Source organism: Triturus cristatus, chromosome 9 (assembly GCF_964204655.1).
Source record: "Triturus cristatus chromosome 9, aTriCri1.1, whole genome shotgun sequence".
Lineage (NCBI taxonomy): Eukaryota > Metazoa > Chordata > Amphibia > Caudata > Salamandridae > Triturus > Triturus cristatus.
The window spans coordinates 353,569,240-353,592,021 of NC_140592.1; the positions used below are offsets into that span (position 1 = coordinate 353,569,240).

General features: G+C 41.9%; 1 protein-coding gene across 3 annotated transcripts in view; it reads right to left on the minus strand.

The window, feature by feature from the left end:
- Window positions 1-22,782, minus strand: part of DOCK3 (dedicator of cytokinesis 3) — a 1,365,978-nt gene that overhangs the window by 23,721 nt on the left and 1,319,475 nt on the right. For all 3 annotated transcript variants that reach the window (XM_085625129.1, XM_085625128.1, XM_085625127.1), the window contains 2 exons: window positions 18,403-18,525; window positions 10,859-10,941 (listed from right to left, as the gene is read on the minus strand). In XM_085625129.1, coding sequence (XP_085481255.1) covers window positions 10,859-10,941; window positions 18,403-18,525 — 206 coding nt within the window. The remainder of the gene's footprint in view (window positions 1-10,858; window positions 10,942-18,402; window positions 18,526-22,782) is intronic.

Sequence of the window (22,782 nt, forward strand, 5' to 3'; positions counted from 1 at the left end):
CCTGTTCTATGCCACTCATGCCTAGGGTCTACAGCTAATTTTCTGACCCCTTCTGACATGTGGGGGCACCTAATCAGTGTCAGCAAGTCATCTCCTTCAAGCAGGGTTCATACTAGTGATTGCATTCAGTCCATTAGCTACTGAAACCATTGTATCCAGTACAATTCTCCTAAGGCTACCAGGCTTAGCAGGGTTCGCCTTTATTAACCCTTTAAAAGAAAGACTTATGGAGATTTTGAAAATCAAGAACTTGGAGAGGAATACCATTTTGAAAGGAGACTATCATACCATCTAGTTTGTCAAATACAACCTCAAAATGGATAGTCCTGTTAGGTCCTTGTCGCTGAGTAACAAAGTGCCTGCATACTTGCCATGTTCCAGACTCCAAGTAAATTGTACTTCTAGTTCAAAAGCTCATTATTTCAGTGAGTCAGAGAATTTCAGACTTGGACCATTTTATAGTCAGGTCAGAGAGTCCATCTAATCTCATGACTTCATAGTATTCATGTAATCTTGGATCTAAATTGGTCTATAGATGCATACTGCAGAGAAATACTCCATCACAATCAACAGATTTTCATGTGTTCCAGTTAGGCCTAGAGGGAAACACTGTGGTTTTTACATGTACATGGGTTGCTTCCTGAAGTTGCGTTCCCTCTCACCCAATGGCTTTTGCCACACATTTGCAACAATGACAGTGCGGAGTAGTTTCTAGGAAACTATACTTGCTTACAAACCCACTGCGCAAAAACACTATTGTGATTCCTTGGCACATCATGTACAAGGGTATTACACATATTGTGCAAATGTGATTATTTGTCTCGTACATATGACGACTGAGCTATCTATAACACATAACAAATGGCGGCCTGACCAAGATTTAGCCCCAAGGCAAGAATGCCAGAGAAGGGCTCTGCTTTCATTGGCGAGGTCTCTACATGTAGATGCTATGGCCCAGCAGCCTGCTGATATCGCTAAGATGGGGGCCCAGCTCGTGACCACGATGGAGACCTAGATTCTTTCCATTCAGGTAAGGAGAGTTGAATCATCCAGTACGGGGATTCTTGATAGAACACATATACACGCCCTGGACACTTAGGTTAGGGGACGAATATAAGGAGTACACCACATTTCTATATTGTTTTATATGCTTGCATATATACATTGTTTAACACAATGGTGGAACTTTTCATTCTGTTCACTGTCCTAATACTTCTAATAACTTTCATTTGCTTCTGTCTATCGATCATTGTGGCACACGTATTTTAAATATTGAAAACGTCCCATTGTGTATTCCTTGTATATTTCTCTGAGAAGAAAAAGAGCACAAGTGACTGAGCAAAAGAGTTCTAGAACTGTTACCACGCTTCCTGGTGGAATCAGGGTTGTCATGTTCAGTGGTTGCCAGAACCATTTGCTACCTGCCTAAGATCAGTGGGACTTATGGTGGCACTGTGAGCTAGCTGGCCTATAGGATGACATATCCTGAGGGGGTGCACAGAATCAATCTGGCACTATCCCAATGGTTATGCTGTCCACAAACGCGCAGTTCCTACAGTAGGGTGGAAACTACGCACCAATAATTCTCGTTGCATCGAAGATGTGCACCCTTGGTATTTTCTCCTTCCCTAAGCATGCAAGTCAACTGTTTTAGGTCTTCAAGAATAACAAGAGGGGCAGGTAGCAGCCCTTTCTAGTGCCTCCTTTCACCTTCCAGTTCCACTGAACCAGAAAATATCAAACCTATTAGAAATGACAATTGCCTATCACCAGCATACATAGGACTTCCCTAAAAAAAGGAACATTCAAGGAAGCTAAAAGCCTTTTTAGCTTCCAACATGACTGTATCAGTGGAAAGGAAGGGATTCATTTGCTACCACAGTGCAAAAAGCATTTTCAAATTATATCTTTTAAAAATCCCCAGGATAAACCTTGCCCAATTGCATGCTGACAGTACAGACATGGGGAATTAGAGGGTTGGCAGCTATTTAAGTGATGATTTATAATCTAAATGTATAAAGCACCAGTACCGATAAAATTAGTCTTGGTGGTGGCACGTACTAAAATCAAAGTTTTTGTAATGTAACCAGGGGACGACATCCTCTACCAATGTAAGTGCCTCCTCCTGCGGTTTCACCAAAGAGAAAGTAATTAGACTATCCCATTTCCTTCATCTATTCAGGAAGGCTGAAATTCACAAATGCACTGATATTATTTGTCATTTGAGATGGAATCACCAAAACTAAGGTGAAGTAAAGATCAGAGTAATAATTATGAAATATGTTATAGAGGAATTCAATATTGGAAGAAAGACTCCCATTTGGGTTTCTACTTCCTAATGTCTGTAAATGTCCTATGCTTGGCACTCCACTTCAACATTGTTTTCCAAGATTCTTTACCTTCACATACTTCTTGGGACATACTTGGTGCCCCACACACTTCACTGTCAGTAGCTAAACAGAGCTACTGTGATGTGTCTTAAGTCTGCCATGATCCGCTGATCACCTAAATAGCCATGCTGTTATGTTATGTTATGTTATGTTAAATATATTTCTAAAGCGCGCGTACACCCAGAGGTTTCATGGCGCTGTTGCAATGTCGTACTGGATCAGGAGGATTACTGGTAGGCTTGAGTGAATAAGAGGGTTTTGAGGAGGGATCTGAAGTGAGGCAAAGATATTCCGAGTCTGAGTTCTGGAGGAAGGGCGTTCCAAGTTTGAGGTGCTAGGAAGGAGAAACTAAGCCCACCGTGTCTTTTCCGGTTGAAGCGAAAAGGGGTGAGGAGATTGGCATGCGACGAGCGGAGAGGACGCGTGGGGGAGTAACGGGTGATTAGGGAGGAAATAAAGGCGGGCCCGCTACCCGTTAGGGCTTTGAATGTAATACAGCCCAGTTTAAACAAGCAGCGTTTGGCAACAGGGAGCCAATGAAGAAGTTTCAGCAAGGGGCGGATATGTTGGGTACGAGATTGGTGGGTGATAAGGCGGGCGGCCTGATTCTGGACCAACTGAAGGCGATGGAGTTGATAGATAGGAATGCCAACATAGAGGGAGTTGGCATAGTCAATCCGGGAAATGACTAGAGCCATGAGAATCACAGTGAGGGCCTCGGTGGTAAAAAATCTTGCAATCTTCCGGATTCTGCGTAGGTGGAAAAAGCATGTGGAAGTGACTGCACCGATCTGGGTCTTCATGGACAGGTCACTGCTAATTATTACTCCAAGGCTTTTGACTGATTTGGAGGGTGTAGGGGGAATTCCTAACGAGGGGGGCCAAAAATTGTCATTCCAGGGGTTTGAAGGGCCAGTCAGCACCAGCTCGGTCTTATCAGGGTTGAGTTTTAGTTGGCTGATATTCATCCAGTCCCTGATAAAGCATAGAGTAGCCTGAAAGCTGGATACAGACGCAGTAGTGGGATTAATGTTAAACACGAGTTGAAGATCGTCCGCGTAATTAAAGCAGACTACTTCAAAGTTGCGGAGTGAGTAGATTAAGGGAGCCATATATAAATTAAATAGTAAAGGGGATAGAGAAGAGCCCTGTGGTACACCGCAGGTGAGAGTGGTTTTTTTGGCTGAAAAGTTTGCAAGGCGAACGGCCTGCAAGCGGTCCCCCAGAAATGAGGAGATCCATTTCAGGGCCGTGCCCTGGATGCCAGCATCTCCGACACGGTCGATCAAAAGCTTGTGATCGACCATGTCAAAGGCGGCCGAGAGGTCTAGGAGAACGAGGGCCTGAGAAAGGTTATTATCTGCTCCCCTACGGAGTTCATTTATCACGGCGAGAATGACCAGCTCAGTAGAGTGCGCTGGCCTAAAACCGGCCTGGCGGGGGTCAAGAAAAGACGAGCGTTCGATGAAAGAACTGAGGCATTGTGTAACATGGGCTTCCAAGATCTTGCTCAAGTAGGGAAGGAGGGAGATGGGACGGTAATTGGTGAGATTGGTAGGATCGGCATGGGGCTTCTTCAGGATGGGAATCACCTCAGCAATTTTAAAAGAAGTGGGCACGACTCCAGTTTGTAGTGAATTATTGAGAAACGCAAGCGGGGGATCGGGGCAAGAGAGAAAGGCTTCTCGGAGGAATAGGGGGGGGGGCAGGGATCTGAGGGAGAGCCCGAGCTGACCTTTTTTAGGAGTATAAAAAATTCTTCTTTGGAGATCAGGGGGATTTGATCGAGGAGCTGAGTGTTTTCGGGCGAGGTCCCCAGAACTGATCGGGGGAAGGACGGAGGAATACTCTTCTTGATAGTGGAGATTTTCTGGATGAAAAAGTCCATAGGATGTGCAGAGTGTGTGAAATACATAAAACATTGAACAAATGTTTAAAGAAATGCCATGCCACTCCTTTTAATGCAATGAGGTCCACATTAACATCAAATGAACTTAATGGCTTTTCAAATATGAGCCTTGGGCATATTCTCACTTGAATTGTAAATCTTAGTGTCGGCCAAACTAACAATGCTAAGTAATACCCAAACCTATAGTGAAGAGGCACATCACCAGAGCTCCTGGTCATTGGAATACATTTTCTTTATAAAGATCTATCAACTATTTCCCTGCCTGTAACCACACTTATGACTTCCTTATCACTTCAATTCTTAAATTACTAGCAACAACATGGCACACTTGACATTGCACCTTCATGTGGTTTTTCTGAAGACTTAAGTGTGACCTGCTCATCTCTTGAATCAATTCAGCGAAGTCTTGGGAAAACAATAATGCATAGTTTTTGCTCCTTAAAGTTCAAAAGACGACCTAGACAGTACCAGCACAATATGGAAGTCATGATAATTCGAAGACTGTGATGTAATAGGTCTGAGGGCTTAGTCAGTACAAAGAGTGAGACCAATGAACTGTATGAATACTTCATAACAGAGATAGAGAGAAGTTGGATCTGCTAAATATTTATGCTTGTATATATTATACTAATTTGTTATCTTCTCAGTAGTTGTGGAGTCAGCGACTGAAAGGATGAAAGAATGGTCAAATCAAGACTAACCCCCAAATCATAATTCAACCTCTATATTTACATCAACAGCCTCCTGCTCTAGAGTTCTCACTTTACTTTGATGTTTGAAAACTTCTGGTCTTGGAGGAAGCCAGTGTGTAGGCCCACACTCTATAGTCACAAAATAACTGCAACAGCACTTCAGAGGCATACATTTAAGATGCAATATGCACATTAGTGCAACATCAGCGTCTGATTGGAGTCTGCACTTCTTGAATGGAGGGAATAAGCCCAACCCTTACTCTCAGGAGTCCTTCAGAATCAAGAGAACACATTGACCTTAGATGCCATCATTTTACTATCCTAAAAATGGTAACCTTACAAGGCCATGCCCAGAAAACTTTAGGTTCGTGCACTTTTTGCAGATAAACACTAATGAAGAATAATACAATAAATAATATGCATAAAGATGTACCAAGAGTAATATGCTATTACCATTGTTGACTGTAAGAGAGATAATTATCTGAGAGAGGCATTCAAATACAAAATCCAGTTTGATTTATACATCGCTTTTAAACATTTTATGGGACTCTTCTTGTCTTTGTGCCCCTCCTTCTAAATATGCTTTCAGGTATTTGAGGGAAATGAAAAGTTCTGTATTGTTACATTTTCTGGGATATTTTGTGGCGTAACTTGTCAGAATAAGTAGATTTTCAAGAAGGGCAAGAAGAATTGGATTTTATTTTGTCTCTAAACGTTAACAGTAAGTAGTGTTTTTTAGATTGCTACACTACTTGCTGTTTACTAGTTCCTCCTTTTAGGTGTGGGGAGCCACAGCTTAAGCTGCCTTGCAAGAGAGTACACTGTCTATACAATGAATGGGCAAATGGTCAGCCACATTGGATGTTTTGTTATTCAGATATTAATCAACAAAGCACTTACTTCGCCATTGGATGGTTGTAACACTCAGTGATGATATATGGAATGCTTCTTCATTGGCTGACAATCATTTTATTGGAAGGATGTACATTGGAGTGCATATAGGGAAGGTATGTCTCTTTTCTCCACCTTGCTGGAGAGTTTGTCAAGCCCCACACCTCTGCAATGGACTGATTATGGATTATGTCAAGTTCTGAAACCTCCCTATCAGTATGCAGGGGTGTTGGAAGTTAGCACTTTCTGCAGGGTTGCCACAGATTATTTTACCTTATTTTGCTGAACCCTATTTTTGCTGCCTCTGTACACTTTAACCTGGCTAACCAGTGGTAAAGTGCTTGCGTTCCTCCTTTCAACATGATGAAATTGGTATACACCTGCTTGATTTGGGTCGGTAAACTAATGCTACCAGTGGGCTGCAGCACTCATTGGGCCACTCACTGCAGTGCCACTGTAAAGGATGTCATTAGACCTACCAGTGAAGCCAGGCTATGCAGGTATATCCTGCAAATTGGAACTGTCAAGTTAAGCCCTATTTGACAGGCCTAAACCTTCTTTTTAAATATTTATAAGTCACCTCTGAGTGTGCTTTATTGCCCTTATGGCATGGTGCATGGTGTTTAAAAGTACAAGTTTATTGTTAACCATGTCCTTGCAGTAAAAATGCAGTCAAAGTTATTTTCACTGTAGCAGGTCTGACTGCTCCTGAGGAAAGCATTGGAATACAATATTCAGTTTATTATATGTTACCTCCACATAGAAAACAGCAACAAATTTAACTTTTGGGTTTTTTGAAATATTCATTACAAGCCCAATTACTGGAAAAGTCGGATTTGTAATAAATATTTCGGATAGATGACATTTAGAAGGCCAACATTACCTTGCCTGAAGTCCATGGTAGCTAAATCTGCATTTTGGTCTCTCCCTTCTGCCAGCCAGTAAATTAGCGTTTCAATGGCCATGAATGAGGTGTGAACTAGCTCCGAGGACAGGGACAATGGCCTTAGATGTGGGGAGATGTTGTTTTGTACATAACAGGATGGCCTGTGGGCTTGGCCCACGGTCTTAATTAACTTCAAAGAGTCTTACCCTGTCATAACCAGATGTAGCTAAAACCCAAGACTTCACCCTTCTATTGCTCTCCTGCCCTAGTACTGGCCTCCATAGTAGAAGGCCTCTTGTTGACATAACAGTGTCAGATCTTGCTGGAGTGTCAATACCTGCTTGACAGGTCTGTTAGGGTTTTTCCTATGACATTTATGGCACACCTTAATGAAGGGAAAAAGAATTAAAGAAACAATTGGTGTTTGTCCACTGTCTGGTTTCTGAAAGCTCCTCTTTGTCCTGTCAGACTTCTTTTTCTGAATTTGTTAGGGGTACAGAGACCACAGAAAAATCGATTTCTTGAAAATGCCCACACTGGGCAGGGTTAGCCCCTGGAGCCTTTACTCCATTGGTTAGGGTGTCCCCAGGGGGGTTCCCACCCCCTGGTTCATGCCAGCCATACATGCAGTATCTCCAGACAACCACTTTAGAACACTTTGGACCTTAGGAATATCAATGCTGTCTGCAACCTGAGAAGAGCCCTAGAGCACTGGACCTACTCTCTTTCTTGTACCCAGGACAAAGAAGTGGTCTCCAAGAGTCATACTGCTGACCTCCTGTTAAAGCTACAGAAACACAACCAGCTACAAGAGGGTTTTACCTGCAACTGCCTAGCTGACCAGTGGCAACTAGACTCCTGTTGGACTTTGCCTGCCACCCTGTGAGCCCTTAAGTGCCTCCCATGATGTCCTGGGGGCTTTAAAAATGTACTCCTGTGGTGGATTGGGACTTTAAGAACTAAAGTCAGAAGGTAAAATCTTTGACCAGGACAAACCTGGTTAGTGTATTCGGCCAGCATTCCATTGCGGTCAGTATCAAATTGCACCTAGATCCTGTTTACTGCAACCATTGCCTATCATTGGCACTTTCTGCTTCTTGATGCTACCTCCACTTAAAACCTTAAAAATGTATATCTCCAGTCCCCCGTATCGGATTTTTGTCATGTTGATGGTATTTTGTTTATTAAATCTCACTCTATTAGGTATAACGTTGGAAAAATACCTGAACATGTAAGAAAATATCAATGCCACTACCAACTAAAATATACCAAAGAAAATTAAACCTTTCCTGACCCAGGATGAGATAAAGAGCAATGATGGATTAAACCCAGATCTGTGACTGAGGGTGAGTGTCTGAAAAGTTACAGCGCTCCATCCATCATCTCCTTGTGTTTGCTTTGTTCGCCCTAAGTTGGCAGGGTATGCCCAGATGTGGGTCCCTTGCTCACTTTGCCACTGGATTCAAGCTAGCTTGGCTGATGAGGGGTGTTACCCCGGAACCGGTCCCAGGATACTTGTTTCTGGTCTAGGGAAGACCTCGCTTGGCAGTTCAGGCTGGACTGTTCCCATGAGACACAGGGTCAAGACTGAGTTGCATATAGCTGGTTCTGAACTGAGGTGTGAAGTGAGCTAAAGAACGATGATGGATTCAACCCAGATCTGTGACTGGGGGTGAGTGTCTGAAAAGTTACAGCACTCTGTCCATCATCTCCTTGTGTTTGCTTTGTTCGCCTGGATGACTTTCAGCAGCAGTCCAATCCCTGGTTATCTCTCGACTAGATTCTGGAAGCACTTCACTGGCCGGCCTATGGAAAGTAAGGCTGGCCCCTCTACAGGTCACATTGAACTCAGCTGCTAGGCTCATCACTGGAACCAGAATATTCTACCACATTACCCGGGACCACAACAATTTTAAGTGGCTCCCATTTGAAGCTAGAATCCAGTTGAACATAGCTTGCATGACTCATAAGGCCCTTCACTACAAGACACCTGTCTACCTGCCCAAAAAACTTGATCTATCTGGAAGTAGTAACTCCTCAAGAAGCTCTAACTCCCTACCACTGAAACTACAGAAGCTCAATAAAAAGAAGACTTACAACCGCTCCATTTCCGGTTTTGCCACAAGAATATGAATGCAATACCACCAGAAATTAGGACAAACCCCTCTTCTACATTCTTCAAAAAAGAAGTAAAAAAGCCTCAGATTTTTATGCTCTGTTGCTTTATCACGGATCAGATATTTATTACAAGCTGTGAGCTTCTTTGCTATCTTGTACTTTATGGACTAGGTTGTTGCATTTAGGGCTTTATGCTTACTGTTTTTACTTGAATCATTGCACCATCGTCCTTTCATAGGCCTTTAAACGAGAGTCTGTTGGATCTTTAGTGTTTATGTATCTGAAGCTGTCATCTTGTTATATTGTTATAGGACGGATATCACTCGCCTTCAGCAATTTAGTCACTTTATAGTTTATTCCCTATGCAGTGCACCAAGGATTCCACACCCATGGCCTTAGTTTAAAGTATTGCATATAGTTATCTTTTATTGGCATGCATTTCGCCATTCCGGTTTTAACAAGATAAGATACTGCTGTCGTCTTTTACCCTTTATATTTTAACTGTTGTGTGGAAAGGTCTACGGTTTTTACTAACTGTAATAAAATTTTACTACTCAGTCACTCTATGTGTGCAATCATTGACTCATTGTCATATAATTAGCCATCACCACATCATATACGCCAATCAGTGACAATATCTTTCGAAGGCAGGCCTACAGCTTTTGTTAATGATTGTTTCAACTAGCTTACACGTATGCCAAGCACCTGCCTATTTTAGTTTTCGAAACAGAAATTACATTAAGGGCCTGATTACTAGTCTGGCAGTCTAAATACCACCAGACTCATGCTGGTGTGGCGGTGGCGGATTCCACCAATGCCTCACCGGCGGTTCTACAGTACCATCAGGAGTTGGGCAGTCAGACCGCCCTGGGACTGCCGGCTCTGCCAGGGAACTGCAGCTCCCTGGCGTTCAAGTGGCAGTCAGAGGCTGCAATATGCTAGGCGGGACCACGGAGGAGAGGAAACCAAGGGGGCCTCAACCGCATGTGGATGCACACAGGGGGGCATAACATGTGCCCCCCTGTGTGCATGCACATAGGTTCCTGCACCACATGGACTTTCGAGTCCATGTCGGGTAGGAACCTGGTAGTGCAGTGCCATTGCGGTTCCTTTTTAAAAGGCACCGAGTCCTTTAAAAAAGGCACCACCATGGGACCGCCAAGCCGCCCGCCTGTTAGACTACTTTAAAGTCGTAATCTGGCAGGCAGCTGCAACCTTTGGTGAAGCGGTGGTGCGGCGGTTTGCACCGCTGCGCCACCGCTGCACCAAAAAGTCATAATCAGGGTCCAAGTATATGGATGCGTCTGTCAAAACCAACAAGTAGGCAACTTCAGTGCCACATTAAAAACACGAAAGACATTCCTTAACACAGGTAGCTAAACATTAAAATGATTAAGTGGATGAGATTTGAACCGCTTGCTTTGTCAAAGAAGGTGCAGCAACGACTTTGAAACCTCCAGACAGCTTACAGTGGTCACTCTGGTTAAATATGATGTACCTAAATGGTCCACAACAAACTGAAAGCCTTACGCTCGACATAGAAATAGTAGAACCAGTTCCTGACCAGCAGTGGAATGGGGGTATAAACTCTTAACGTGAAGGGTAGATATAAGTACAACAAAGAAGGAGCAATGTTGTTGATCACTGCAATTGCAAAGGGTGTGGGTAATTGAAATATCGTAAAGGTTGGCCTGTGTGTGAGCTGCTATTTGTGCATGCGATGGGCATTAAAGCTGAAATAAAATACTTTGCACTTCTGATTCTTTGTTGTGAGAAAATCAATAGAATATTTAATTTTATAGAATACATTTTAAATATAGAAGTTGATATGACGTTTAACATATTTTTTCTGCATGGCATGTAAGGCAGCTCAGTGTAGAAAAAGGGAACACCAATGTGATATCAACAGAGCTATATAGCACCACATTATTCCATTGGCTTCGCTTCAGAATCACATATGAGATGGGCTTACCTTGCGCAATGTTCGTGCAGGCAGTGCTGGAGGACCGTCGCCAAGAGGGTGGTGAAATGCATCAAAGTGTATGGAGTAATGACCTGAGGAAAGAAAGAGAAGAGAAGTCATGTCAGCTCTCAACAGAACAGGAAGACTGAAATGCAGCCTCCAGCCTGATACAAGGCTTTGCAAATACCCATCGCTACTACCCTATAGCACATAGCCTTGCAAAGACTTGATCTTAAACAACATATTATCTTTATTATTCTGAAAACAAATATTTCAAATTTGGTAGAAAAGCAATGCATACCTCAATACCTTTGACAAATCTACATTTTTCCTAGCTTCAAATACATCCCATTAAAATGAGTAAATCCATGTTTAATGACGTGGGCAGCCCCCATGTGTTCATCCATGACCAAATTCACAGTCTCCTGTTGGTTTTTGACACACTTGCTTACTCAGCCAAATATTTTGGCTTACACCTGATTACCGTCCCACTCTCATAGAAAAGACCACTAACTCCACCAATACTGCTTCCTTCCAACTCCATTGTCTATAAAAACTTAATATGAAGGGGTTTTTCAAATTAAGGGCCTGATTACAAATTTGACAGTGCGGCACCGGGTGCGCCCTACCGCCAACCTGAGGTTGGGCCGCCCACCAGATTACAAGTATATTTCTCAGTCTATTGTTATTTTCACACCATGCCACCTGAGATTGGATTAACCCGTATGCAAATCAGTCTTGACCCTACTTCATTTGGAACAGTCAAGCACAAATTCCCAGGCCAGGTCCTCTTTGAATCATAACCCAAGCAATCTAGGGCTTGTTTTGCCTTAGTATCCGGGCATATCCATCCCCCTTAGGTCGACATACTGAAGTATACAGAAAGTGATGGATGGAATGCTTGAATTATTTCAGCCACTGGTCATTACTCGGATCTGCATTCCAGTTGGTCGTTATTTTGGAAGCCATGCCACCTCAGTTTGGATAGAGCCATATGCAAATCCATCTTGACCCTGCTCAAATGGGAACAGCCGAGAATGAAATGCCTGCCCAGGTCTTCCCTGAACCAGATCACAAGCAACCTAAGACAGGGTGAATCAGGTCTTGGGTTGCTTGTGTTCCTGTTCTGGGAGGACCTGGCCTGGAAGTTCTGGCTGGACTTTTCCTGTTGGAGCAGGGTCAAAACTGATTTGCATATGGATGGATCAAAACTGAGGTGGCATGGTGGGCAAAAACCATGGACTGAAGAGCGTCCCCAAACAATTGCCAGTGGTTGAGATTATTTTAAGGATTCCATCCATCACCTTGTTGTTGTTGTTGCTGCAGTTACTGCTCCAAGTGTGATGGGCATGCCCAGGCGTGGGCCCCACATTCACTATGCCACTGGAACCAATTACACCAGACTGGAAAGCCCGAATCAGGATGAAACTGGTGTTGGATTACTTATGTTCCGGTTCAGGGCGCACCTCGCCTGGCAGTATGGGCTGGATTGTTCTTATTGGAGCTGAGTCAAAACTGATATGCATATGTCTGGGTCCAAACTGAGGTGGCATTGTGGGGGAAAAATGATGGACTGCAGTGCGACCCCAGCAATTGCTAGTGGTTGAGATTAATTCAAGCATTCCATCCATTAACTTGTGGTCTTTGCAGCGGCTGCCCTATGTCTGATGGGTATGCCATATGTGGGTCCTGTGCACACTGTTCCACTGTAACCAAGCTTCACCCGAATGAAAAGCCACTGGTTTTGGGTTGCATCATCTTGTTGTTGCAGTTGCCACCCTAAGTGTGATGGGTATGCCTAGATGTGAGTCCCGTGCTCACTGTGCCAATTTACACCCAACTGAAGAGCCACATTCATTGCGAAAAGCATCTTGGGTTGCTTGTGTTCTGGTTAAGAGAGGAACTGGTAATTCAGACTGGAGTGCTCCTTTTGGATCATGGTCAAGACTGATTTGAATATGGCTAGGTCCAAACTAAGGTGGCATAGTGTGCAAAAATGTATGGGCCAGCATGCCCACCCAAGCGATTGACAGTGGCTGAGATCAATTCAAGCACTCCATCAATTACATTGCTGTTGTTGTAGTTGCCGTCCTAAATGTGACTGGTATGCCCAGATGTGGATCCCTTGTGCGCTATGCCACTGACGCTAAGCTACACCCAACGGAAGAGCCCAGTCAGGGCATAACCTATCTTGGGTTGCTTGTGTTCTGGTTCTGGGAGGACCTGGCGTGGCCGTTCGGGATGGACTCTTCCTATTGAAGCAGGGTCAAGACTGATTTCTATAAGGCTGGATCCAAACTGAGTCGGCATGATGGGAGAAAAACGATGGACTACAGTGTGGCCCGAGCGATTGCCAGTGGCTGAGATCAATTGAAGCATTCCATCCATCACCTTGTTGATGTTGCAGTTGCATCATGTTCAAGGGGTTAACTTTTTCATAACTATCTTTTCTACATGAGAAGTTAACAATCTCTGGTGAATCATAGAGGTGATTCTGTCAATCTCAAACAGCAAAGAGACCCTCTCAACTGGACCTAGTCTTTTTTTTAGTAGAAAATATCTGTACTATGAAACAAGCCTTTTTTTCTGCTGCATCCAGGATATGGAAGCCTGCCCCAGAACATCTTGCTATTTGCCCTATATGGTCATCATTTGCAAAGCTCTGAAAATGCACATCGTCCATATCCACTGAACATATTTCTTAAGTCATTTTCATAGTAGTATATTTTGCCTCTACTATTGCTGTTCTGTGGCATATCCTCACATGAAGCTGTAGGCATGGTCTGCAATGTAAAAATGCTTGTAAATAAATACGAGAAAAAGAGTTGGTGGCCTACTGGTATCGGTTCAGAAAGACGATCTCAATCAGATATAGAATAATTGTCTGGATTCCTTACCAGTAATCTCCATAACTTCGATTCTTTCATTCTCATCCCAGTACTCCTTAGGAAGGAGATGAGGAGGTAATGGACAATTGTTTGGTAGAATTTGTCTAAGTGATCAACAAGAAAGGTGTCTGGATTGTTTACCTAATACCATGGTGGTATTGGCACTACGCTCCTTACTGCTGGTACTCTTGCTATTCTTACTCAGCCGATAATGCACACAATATACAAATATGCATGTATGTTAACACATATTTATGTAGTTAAAAGCTATAATCAGGAGGTTTTCTGACCTCTAAAAATGCTTGCTGCATAACAGCCAATGAACAAGTATGATTTTTGTCCTTCTGTACTTTCAGTTTATCCAGATACATTAGTGTGTATTTTAAAGGCTTATAAGGTCAATGCTACTTGCACGATTTGCATGTAATGAGGGGAAACCAGGCCAATGCCCTTCAAACAATGCTAAGCGGTACAAAAGGGGGTGGTGATGGACGGAGCATCAGAACCAATCAAACACTCACACCCAGTCAAAAGATCTGGGTTTGATCAATCACCGTTCTTTAGCCCACTCTGCCACCCCAGTTCAGACATGGCCATATGCAAATCAGTCTGACCCTGTGCCTCATGCGAACAGTCCAGCCCGAACTGCCAAGCCATGCCTTCCCTGGACCACAAACAAGCTTCCTAGGATCGGTTTCTGCCATTTCAGCTGTCTTCAGCCAGGCTTGCTTGAATCCAGTGGCAAAGTGAGCAAGGGACTCACGTCTGAGCATACCCTGCCAACTTATGGCAAACAAAGCGGTACAAAAGGGGGTGGTGATGGACGGAGCATCAGAACCAATCAAACACTCACATCCAGTCAACAGATCTAGGTTTGATCCATCACCGTTCTTTAGCCCACTCTGCCACCCCAGTTCAGACATGGCCATATGCAAATCAGTCTGACCCTGTGCCTCATGGGAACAGTCCAGCCCGAACTGCCAAGCCATGCCTTCCCTGGACCAGAAACAAGCTTCCTAGGAACCCTGAAACCGGTCCTAGGATGCTTGTTTCTGGTCCAGGGAGGACCTGGCTTGGCAGTTCGGGCTGGACTGTTCCCATGATGCACAGGGCAAGACTGATTTGCATATAGCCAGGTCTAAACTGGGTTGGCATGGTGAGCAAAAGAATGATGGATTTAACCCAGATCTCTTGACAAGGGATGAATGTTTTGATTTGTTCTGCATTCCGTCCATCAATTGTGTGTCTTTTGCTTCAAACAATGCTAGGCATTTCATTCATATATGATGCAATATGATGTCTCTATCTTTGAATTCAAAAGTGGGACATGATTGTTCGGGGGACACTTGGGCCTAGAAGAATAGTCAGTGCTCTGCAGTCTCCCTCCACGAGAAAGAGTAGGAAGTCAATTAAGATTTAGGGTCTTCATGATCCACGATTCATTGAAGAGCTCAGCTGAGGAACCATGTGCTCTTTCAGGAAATCCAATAAATTGAAGGTTAATGCATCTTGGCCTACTCTCTTTTGCTTACACCTTCACCTTCAAAAGGGCTTGGACCCATTCAACTGTGTCACTTTCTTCCATGCTATGCATAATGGTCTTCCCTGCTTCCTTAGGCTCTCATGTTCTTTGAGGTACTGTGCAATAGTTAGGCCTTATCAGATTCATTTCCACTGCAGTAATATCTGTTTTGTTTTCATGAACTTTTATCAAATGTTTTATGTCTTAAGCAAGTGTCTGAGGGTTGATTCCAAAGAGCCTATATATCCCGCAACAATACGTGTTGCAGTATGTCCTGGTAGTCCATTAGTGGATGTTATGTACTGATTCATTTTGTTGAAGTGAGTCTTTGTGACTAGTCTTTTGCTGTGCTGTCATTGTAATAGTATTAGATATATCAGACCAGAGGTTCCCACCAAGCATAAGGAAAAGCAGGACATGATCTAACGGCACACAAGTCGGCAAAAATACACTGCTAACAACTAGTATGACAGCATGCAGCGCAATGTGGATTAGCACACAAACAGGCCAAGTTCTGCACTTCCCACTGATGTCAATGCAGTTTTAAGTGATATATGTGTCTGATATTGGCTATTTCAGGGGGGTATGATGCTAAGTGTAACAGGTTGAATATTAGTAGAAACAAGTTGTATGACATAGCAACTGTAAATTGCTGGAAATACCCTGCAGGACTGAACAGATCTTTGAAAGCATTTACCTGTTTACTCCAAACGTATGCACCTGCAACCAAACACCACCAAAGACTGTCAGCATGATACCTCAAATCGCCTCTCACTCATAGTGCTGCCTGTCTCTGCAAGCCACAAACAGCCTGTGAGTCCCACTGTCCATGAAATACAAAAGTCAGCCCATGTTGTGAGTTCCCTTTAAGGTCCACTTAGTTCTCCCGTATTTTAGCCTAACTGCACGTTATAGGCTGCTTGCACACGTTACACACAGCAGGTTTGTTTTTGTGCCACAATAATATTATAGAAATACTCTGCACACGTTTTTATTATTCAGATCTCCTTTCTGGGCCTCAGTCTGAACGTTTCTTACCAGGTTGAACAACACCGCACCCTGTTTTTCTGTGATTGATTAGCAACATAGCTTGACATTTAGGCACAACACAGAGGAACAGCTGCTATTTTCAAGTAAAGCATCTCTTATCATATACACTAAGACTTGCCTTTTGAAAACAGAGAGAGGATTCTTGCAGATGGGAAAGGTCCCAGGACGGGCGCACTAGCTTTGCCCATCCTGAGATGCAGACCACAAAACTACAAATTGCATATATGGGGGCGGGTTCTAATCCTAGAGATCACTGATATATCACTGTGCTCACGTAGTGAGGGTAGGCTTAGGCAGATTTATCATTCGTCATGGGAGAGATATTCATTGTATACAGCTGTCTACTCTGCTTAGTTGCAAAAAATTTCTAATTGCAGCACAGTTGCTTCATAATGGAGCATGACAGTTTCAATAAATATTGTGAACTTCCCTCAAGTCTTTCTTTTGTTTATTATGGATATGCATGAGTGAGTAAACAAAAGGTCACAATCTGTTTAAATTTTTCCCCTTGGGACTAGAGAGTTGCTTTCTGGAGTGTCAATTTACCTGTTACTCTGGGACGGTTTGGAGGGCAAGTAAGGCACTATGAGCGAGTCGGATTTGGGCTCATAGGTTATGATGTGGTATAGTGACTCTGTCCCTACATTCTGATGTCCTGCGATACCAAACAGGTTCCCTGCAACACCCACAGATACAGCCAGCACTGTCACTGAGCCCAAGATGGCAGCATCCCAGGTTGAAGAACAAATTCTGAAGCGTGATTTCACCTCCATGAATTCTTCAGCTCCAGAATTAATCGCTGGAGGCTGCTCCTCTTCCTACCAGGTCCCAGCGCTGCCTGGCACTGTTAAAGTTGGCACTTCTTGGTTCAAACTCCGGGGATGTGACAGGATAGACTTGGAACATATAGGCTGTTTAGAGTTTGACGCCAAAATTAAGGTCTGCTGAACTCTAAATGAGGCATTATGTTGACAGTGTAAGAGCAGTTGGAGGTTTGGCCATGTGTTCGTCCACCCGATTTAGAGTGAGCGAACACATGGCCAGTTTTCTCTGTCCATCAATGCCAAATCATGGAGGTAAGGGGCATTGAAAACTGAAAAATCCTCCCGTTTGCATGGGAGAAAATGCCTATTGCAAGTGGACATATGTTTTTATTTTCCAACACATAATCCCACTTTGGGATTTTGTTTTGAATAATAAAAAACATTTTTTAAGCCTGTTGTGCAGCTCAGTCATGTTAACGGATGTGTCTGTCAAACTTACAAAGCATTGACAGGAACCACAGTGATGGCAGGAACTGCCATGACTCTGACGGAGTAATCCCTGTCAGCCAAACTCTAAATGGGGCCTTATGTCAGGAGTAGGTAAATGTAAAAGTGAAGGACTGTTCACTTTCAATGGCAGCATGGGTTCTGCCCCTTGACTACCCTGCGGCCGGACCTCAGAAGAGGGGCAATGCTTCATATGCTGCGTACAGAAGGAAGATCTAGGGCCTTCAGTGTCACCACTATACTGCTGGATGACATCTAGTATTAGTCAGGTGTCACATCTTATTCATCTATATAGGATGCTGCAGACGTTCTGTGGGTCTGAGCAGGAGTTACATGGTTTGGACGTCGTCTGCCATGTCTCAAGATTTCTCCTGTTCTCGTCGGGTTCACGACAAACAGCGTCTCCAGATTTTGCCTGTTCTCGCCAGGTTTATGACAGACAGCATTCTGATTATAAACTTGAATGGTAAGCTGTTCTCCATTTTTAGGATATGGAAGACACACTGAGCTGATGTTTGCTAATCCAATGTGCAGATAACGTCCATTAGCACCCACCATACTTGGAACGTACGTTGTAAGGTGATTTTTATGTGAATCATAGTGTTTTGAGGGGCTCAATAGGAAGTTTGATTACAGGAGGCATACAAAATAACAAGTGGCTGTAATCAAGATTCCTGCTAGTCCAGTCACTAAATAGGTAGTCCTTTCCACAATTTTATGTTACGGCAGTAGATATGAAATTAAACGTTCCCTAGAATTTAGATGGTTAAGAGCATTTATTTGAAATCAACTCTACTTGAGGGCCAGAGGACGTTTTCTTACCATGGGGTATACTGCGGGGAGGAACTGGTGGGGCTAGCACACTTCCAACATGGGTGGACAGAAAAGGCAACGTATCTCGGGTTCCACTATCCAGGCTCCAGCTACTTGGTGCGGCTGGCACAGCTGAAAAAAAGAGTACAGTATCATTAAGTTCATGTGCCATCTGAAAAGCAAGAAATGAGACAAGACAGGTAGCGAGAGATCAGAAGAAAGTATGCTTAAAGGATGAGGAACAGTTTTCACCAGCCGCAATGTGGTCTAACCCACTAAGTGTCATACACTTAAGGGAAACCTATAGAATATATGAATTGATCCACTGCTCTTGCTTCACTCAAAGGACCCCAATTACAATGGCTGTGTAATTTCTGAATTTCCCATAACCTACCTTCTGGCTGAATTGAAAATTACTAAGTAATAAAGCATTTCCATTGTTTGCTTTCAAAATGTGCAGAAGAAAAACGGTCCACAAATGAGGAATACTATGAGGGAACTTCTGCAGAAACATCAATTCCTGTTGATATTCCCTCCAATCAGGGGCATTCTTGGAATAAATGTGTATCCCTTTATCCTGTCTGATCAAATACTACGGATCCTTTATTGCTCAGAGCTGCCCAGCTGATACAGTAGCCATGCTGCCTGCCAAAGTAAATGTGGCTTTACTAGTTAAGGGTTAATGGAATGAGAACTCATTGGTTACTTGTTTTAAAATGTGAATGGAGATTTGTAATCGAAATAGTATTTTTATTCTGACCTATGAGATCCCTTTTCTCCTAGAGGGTATTTGGCCATAATAATATCAAGTTAGTAATATTGAGCTACATAAATATTGAGTTTTCAATATAGTGACACATTATTATAGTGATGCAGAAATATCGTAGACGTAAATATCGATTTTTAGGAAAGTAATATTGTCTGCAAGAATATCTGTGTTTTTATTATCGTTTGCAATAATATCAATGTAAAAATATAGGGGCCGATAACGAGGGCGGGCGGATCGCCACCGCAGGACCGTCGGTGAGGACTGCCAGCTCGGTGGTGGCGATCCGCCCATCAACTTGAAAATTCCCACCCCAAAATTAGGATGGAGATGGGAATGGGAATGGTACCGCGGCAGACGGAAAGACCGTCCGCCGTGGTCCAGCAAGGCGGTCCTTTTCCACCCACCTTGCGGGACACGGTACAATGGGGCAATGACAGCGGTGCCGTGCAGGCACTGCCGTAGGCATTATGATGCCTGTCTTTTTTGGCGGAGATCCCGCCGCAAAAAGACAGGTGGAGAATGCCTTTGGGGGCCCGTTGCAGTCCCTGTGGGGGTGGGGGGCTGCACGTGGGGGGTACATATGTTACCCCCCTGCATTTGCATGTACAAGGTGGCAGGCACAGCAGGGTGCCTGTCACGCTGTACATTCAATTGTACACCATGTATTTTTACATTGCGGCGGGTGCTGCTTGCAGCACCGCCCGCCGCAATGTAAAAATATGGGATGCCTCCGCCAGTGTGGCGGGCGCATCGTAATTGGTATTTCGGGACCGCCGCACCTATTGCGGGCGGTCCCTTTTGCCAATGCGATGGCAGGCGGACTTTGTCTGCCCGCCATCGTAATCGACCCCTTAGTTTTTAATTATTATCATTTTTTAGTTCAGATTTTAATTGTATATCTTATATATTGGTTGTATAATTTTTCTTTACAATTTTCAATTATAACTTTTCATTTTAAGTTGTACATATTTTTTAATTTACCTGTAAATAGTAATTTATAGTGTTGGAGTGGGTTGTGAGGGCTGCAGGGGTAAAGGGTGAGAAGTTAATTAAACATAATTAATTAATAATTAATTTTTAATGAATATTAATTATTTAATTGATAATTAATTATGTACATTGGGTAATAATTATATTTTTAGGTGATACTTTGAAGCGGGTTGTTTTGTTTGTAGGGGTACTGGGTGAGAAGGTAATTAATAATTGATTAATTATTAATTAATTGTTTATTATTGATTAGTTAATTGATAATTAATTATGTAAATTGTGTAATTATTTTATTTTTCAGTGATATTTTAGGTGTTGGTTGTTTTGTATGTAGGGGTATAGGTTAGGAAATTAATTAAGTAATCATTTATTTATTTTTAATTAGTTAATTGATCATTAAGTAAATTGTGTAAATATATATATTTGTATTGTTTAGGTGCGGGTTGTTGGGTTTGTAGGGTATAGGGTGGAAAGTTAGCTAATAAGGAATGATCAATTAATTATTAATTTTAAAATAAATATTTAATGTATTAATAATGATGTCAATGGTTTAAAAATTATACTTTATGTTGTGTTTGTAGGGGAATAAGGTGGAAAGGTATTGAATTATAATTAATTAACACATAATAGTTCATTTAATAATTAATTTAAATATTACTTAATATGTTAATTGTGTTTTTTTTAATTGTAATTATATTTAATTGCTATGTTTGTGGGAGTATAATGTAATTTAATTAAATGATCTATTAATAACACATTATTACATTTCAAATTAATTATTACAAATGTTAATAATAATTTAAATTATTTAATTATGTTTCAAATTTATATATTTGTTTGAACTCAATTACATGTATTTACTATTGCACAGCCTGGAGTGGGAATAGTACATTTTATCACTCTGGAGTTCAACACTTTCACTACTGTTGCACAGAGTGCAGTGGTGATATTGTCTATTTTTTACAAAGTTTACTATATTTTTATTATTGTTTAGAATGTATTATTTGTTTCGTTTTTCAATCATAAAGCATTTGTAAATATATGTGCATAAACTTTTGTATTTGGTGTTAATATTTTTAGTAAATTAGTTTTAATGTATCTATTTGTTTTCATGTTTTAATTTTTCATGTTGTGTATATATATATATATATATATATATATATACTTTGAGATAATGTTACATTTAAAACCACAAAAAATAAATATGATGAAAAATATATTAAATTAATATTAGTTGATCTTAGAGATATGTATATATAAACATATACACATAAGTTTTAATGTGTGCATGTTTACATAAGTATGTTTATTTTTAATATTGAATGTTACTTAAATTCATGTAATATACATCATATTATAGTTTTGTATTCAAATGTTTATGTTTTACTATGTTAAACTGTGTATTTATTGAAAACAATATTTTTGTCATATTTTTAACGATAGTGTAAACGATATTTTTTACTCAATATTTTGTACTTACCTTCATAAGTATAGGAAAACAATATTTGTGTCAATGATATTTTTGATACAATATTTCTATCACAATATTTGTGTGGCCAACATTCTGTCAATGATCCCTGCTAGAGATTAGTGTAGATGGAAAAGTTCTTAGGATAAAACTGTTAGGTACATGTAATAAATAAAATAAAATTCAAATCTTTGGATAGAGATTTTAAATGCGGAGTTCACCAAAGTCCTGCTTGTGCACATTAGTCCCAATTGTGTACAACACTGTAAGTCAGGCATAATAACTTGAGTAAAACCCAGTGCAGCTAACATTTAGCACCAGTGTTTAGGTCTTGCCTACAGACAGCTTTAGGTTTCTGTTATCAAACACACATTTTGTGAACAATACAATAAATAGAGTAGACATCAGGTACTCATGAGCTGTGAGTCATGAGTCAACACTAGGCCATGAGCCACCTGCTTATCACTGATGGCTTTCTTGTATATCTAACGTCCTCACTCCTGATTCAATGGCTTTCCTTCCAGCTAGTCTGTTTGTCCTACCCAAGCGCATTTTGGGCTACCCACATTTTGACTGCATTGCATGTATGCTTCAACTGCTAATGTCAAGCCTTGTATTGCTGTCCATATGATGGGGTATTTTCTCACTCTCCCTACTCTCCTCCCACCTTACCCCAGGTCCCAGTTTGTTTACTAAATGCTACCCCACCCAACATCTGCTTGTCCCACTGCTCTCTTATTCTCTGAATGCTGCCACTCACTATGGTGGCCATATCATTTTTTCTATCTATTCCAAGATGGATCATGTGTGTGGGCATATGCATGCAAGCGCACACTAGCAAGGTGGCCATTTTGTATGCATCATCTTAGTGTATAAGGGAATATATTCAATGGAGGCAACCAGGTGCGCATAAGTATGCACAGTGGACATCTTTAAAAGATTTTCTTCAACTGAATGGAAATTCATTCAAAGATCTTACCAACACATTAATGTACACTGAAGCAGCCACCTTTAAATTAATATTCTATAAGTATATGTTAAACCTTCAAAGAAAGAAGCTGCACCAGCACATTAATATATAATTGCCATCTTTGAATGGGTATCTTAAAACAAAAAAAAGATTCACTCAAAGATGTCCACTATGCCTGCATTTGAAAGCATGCAC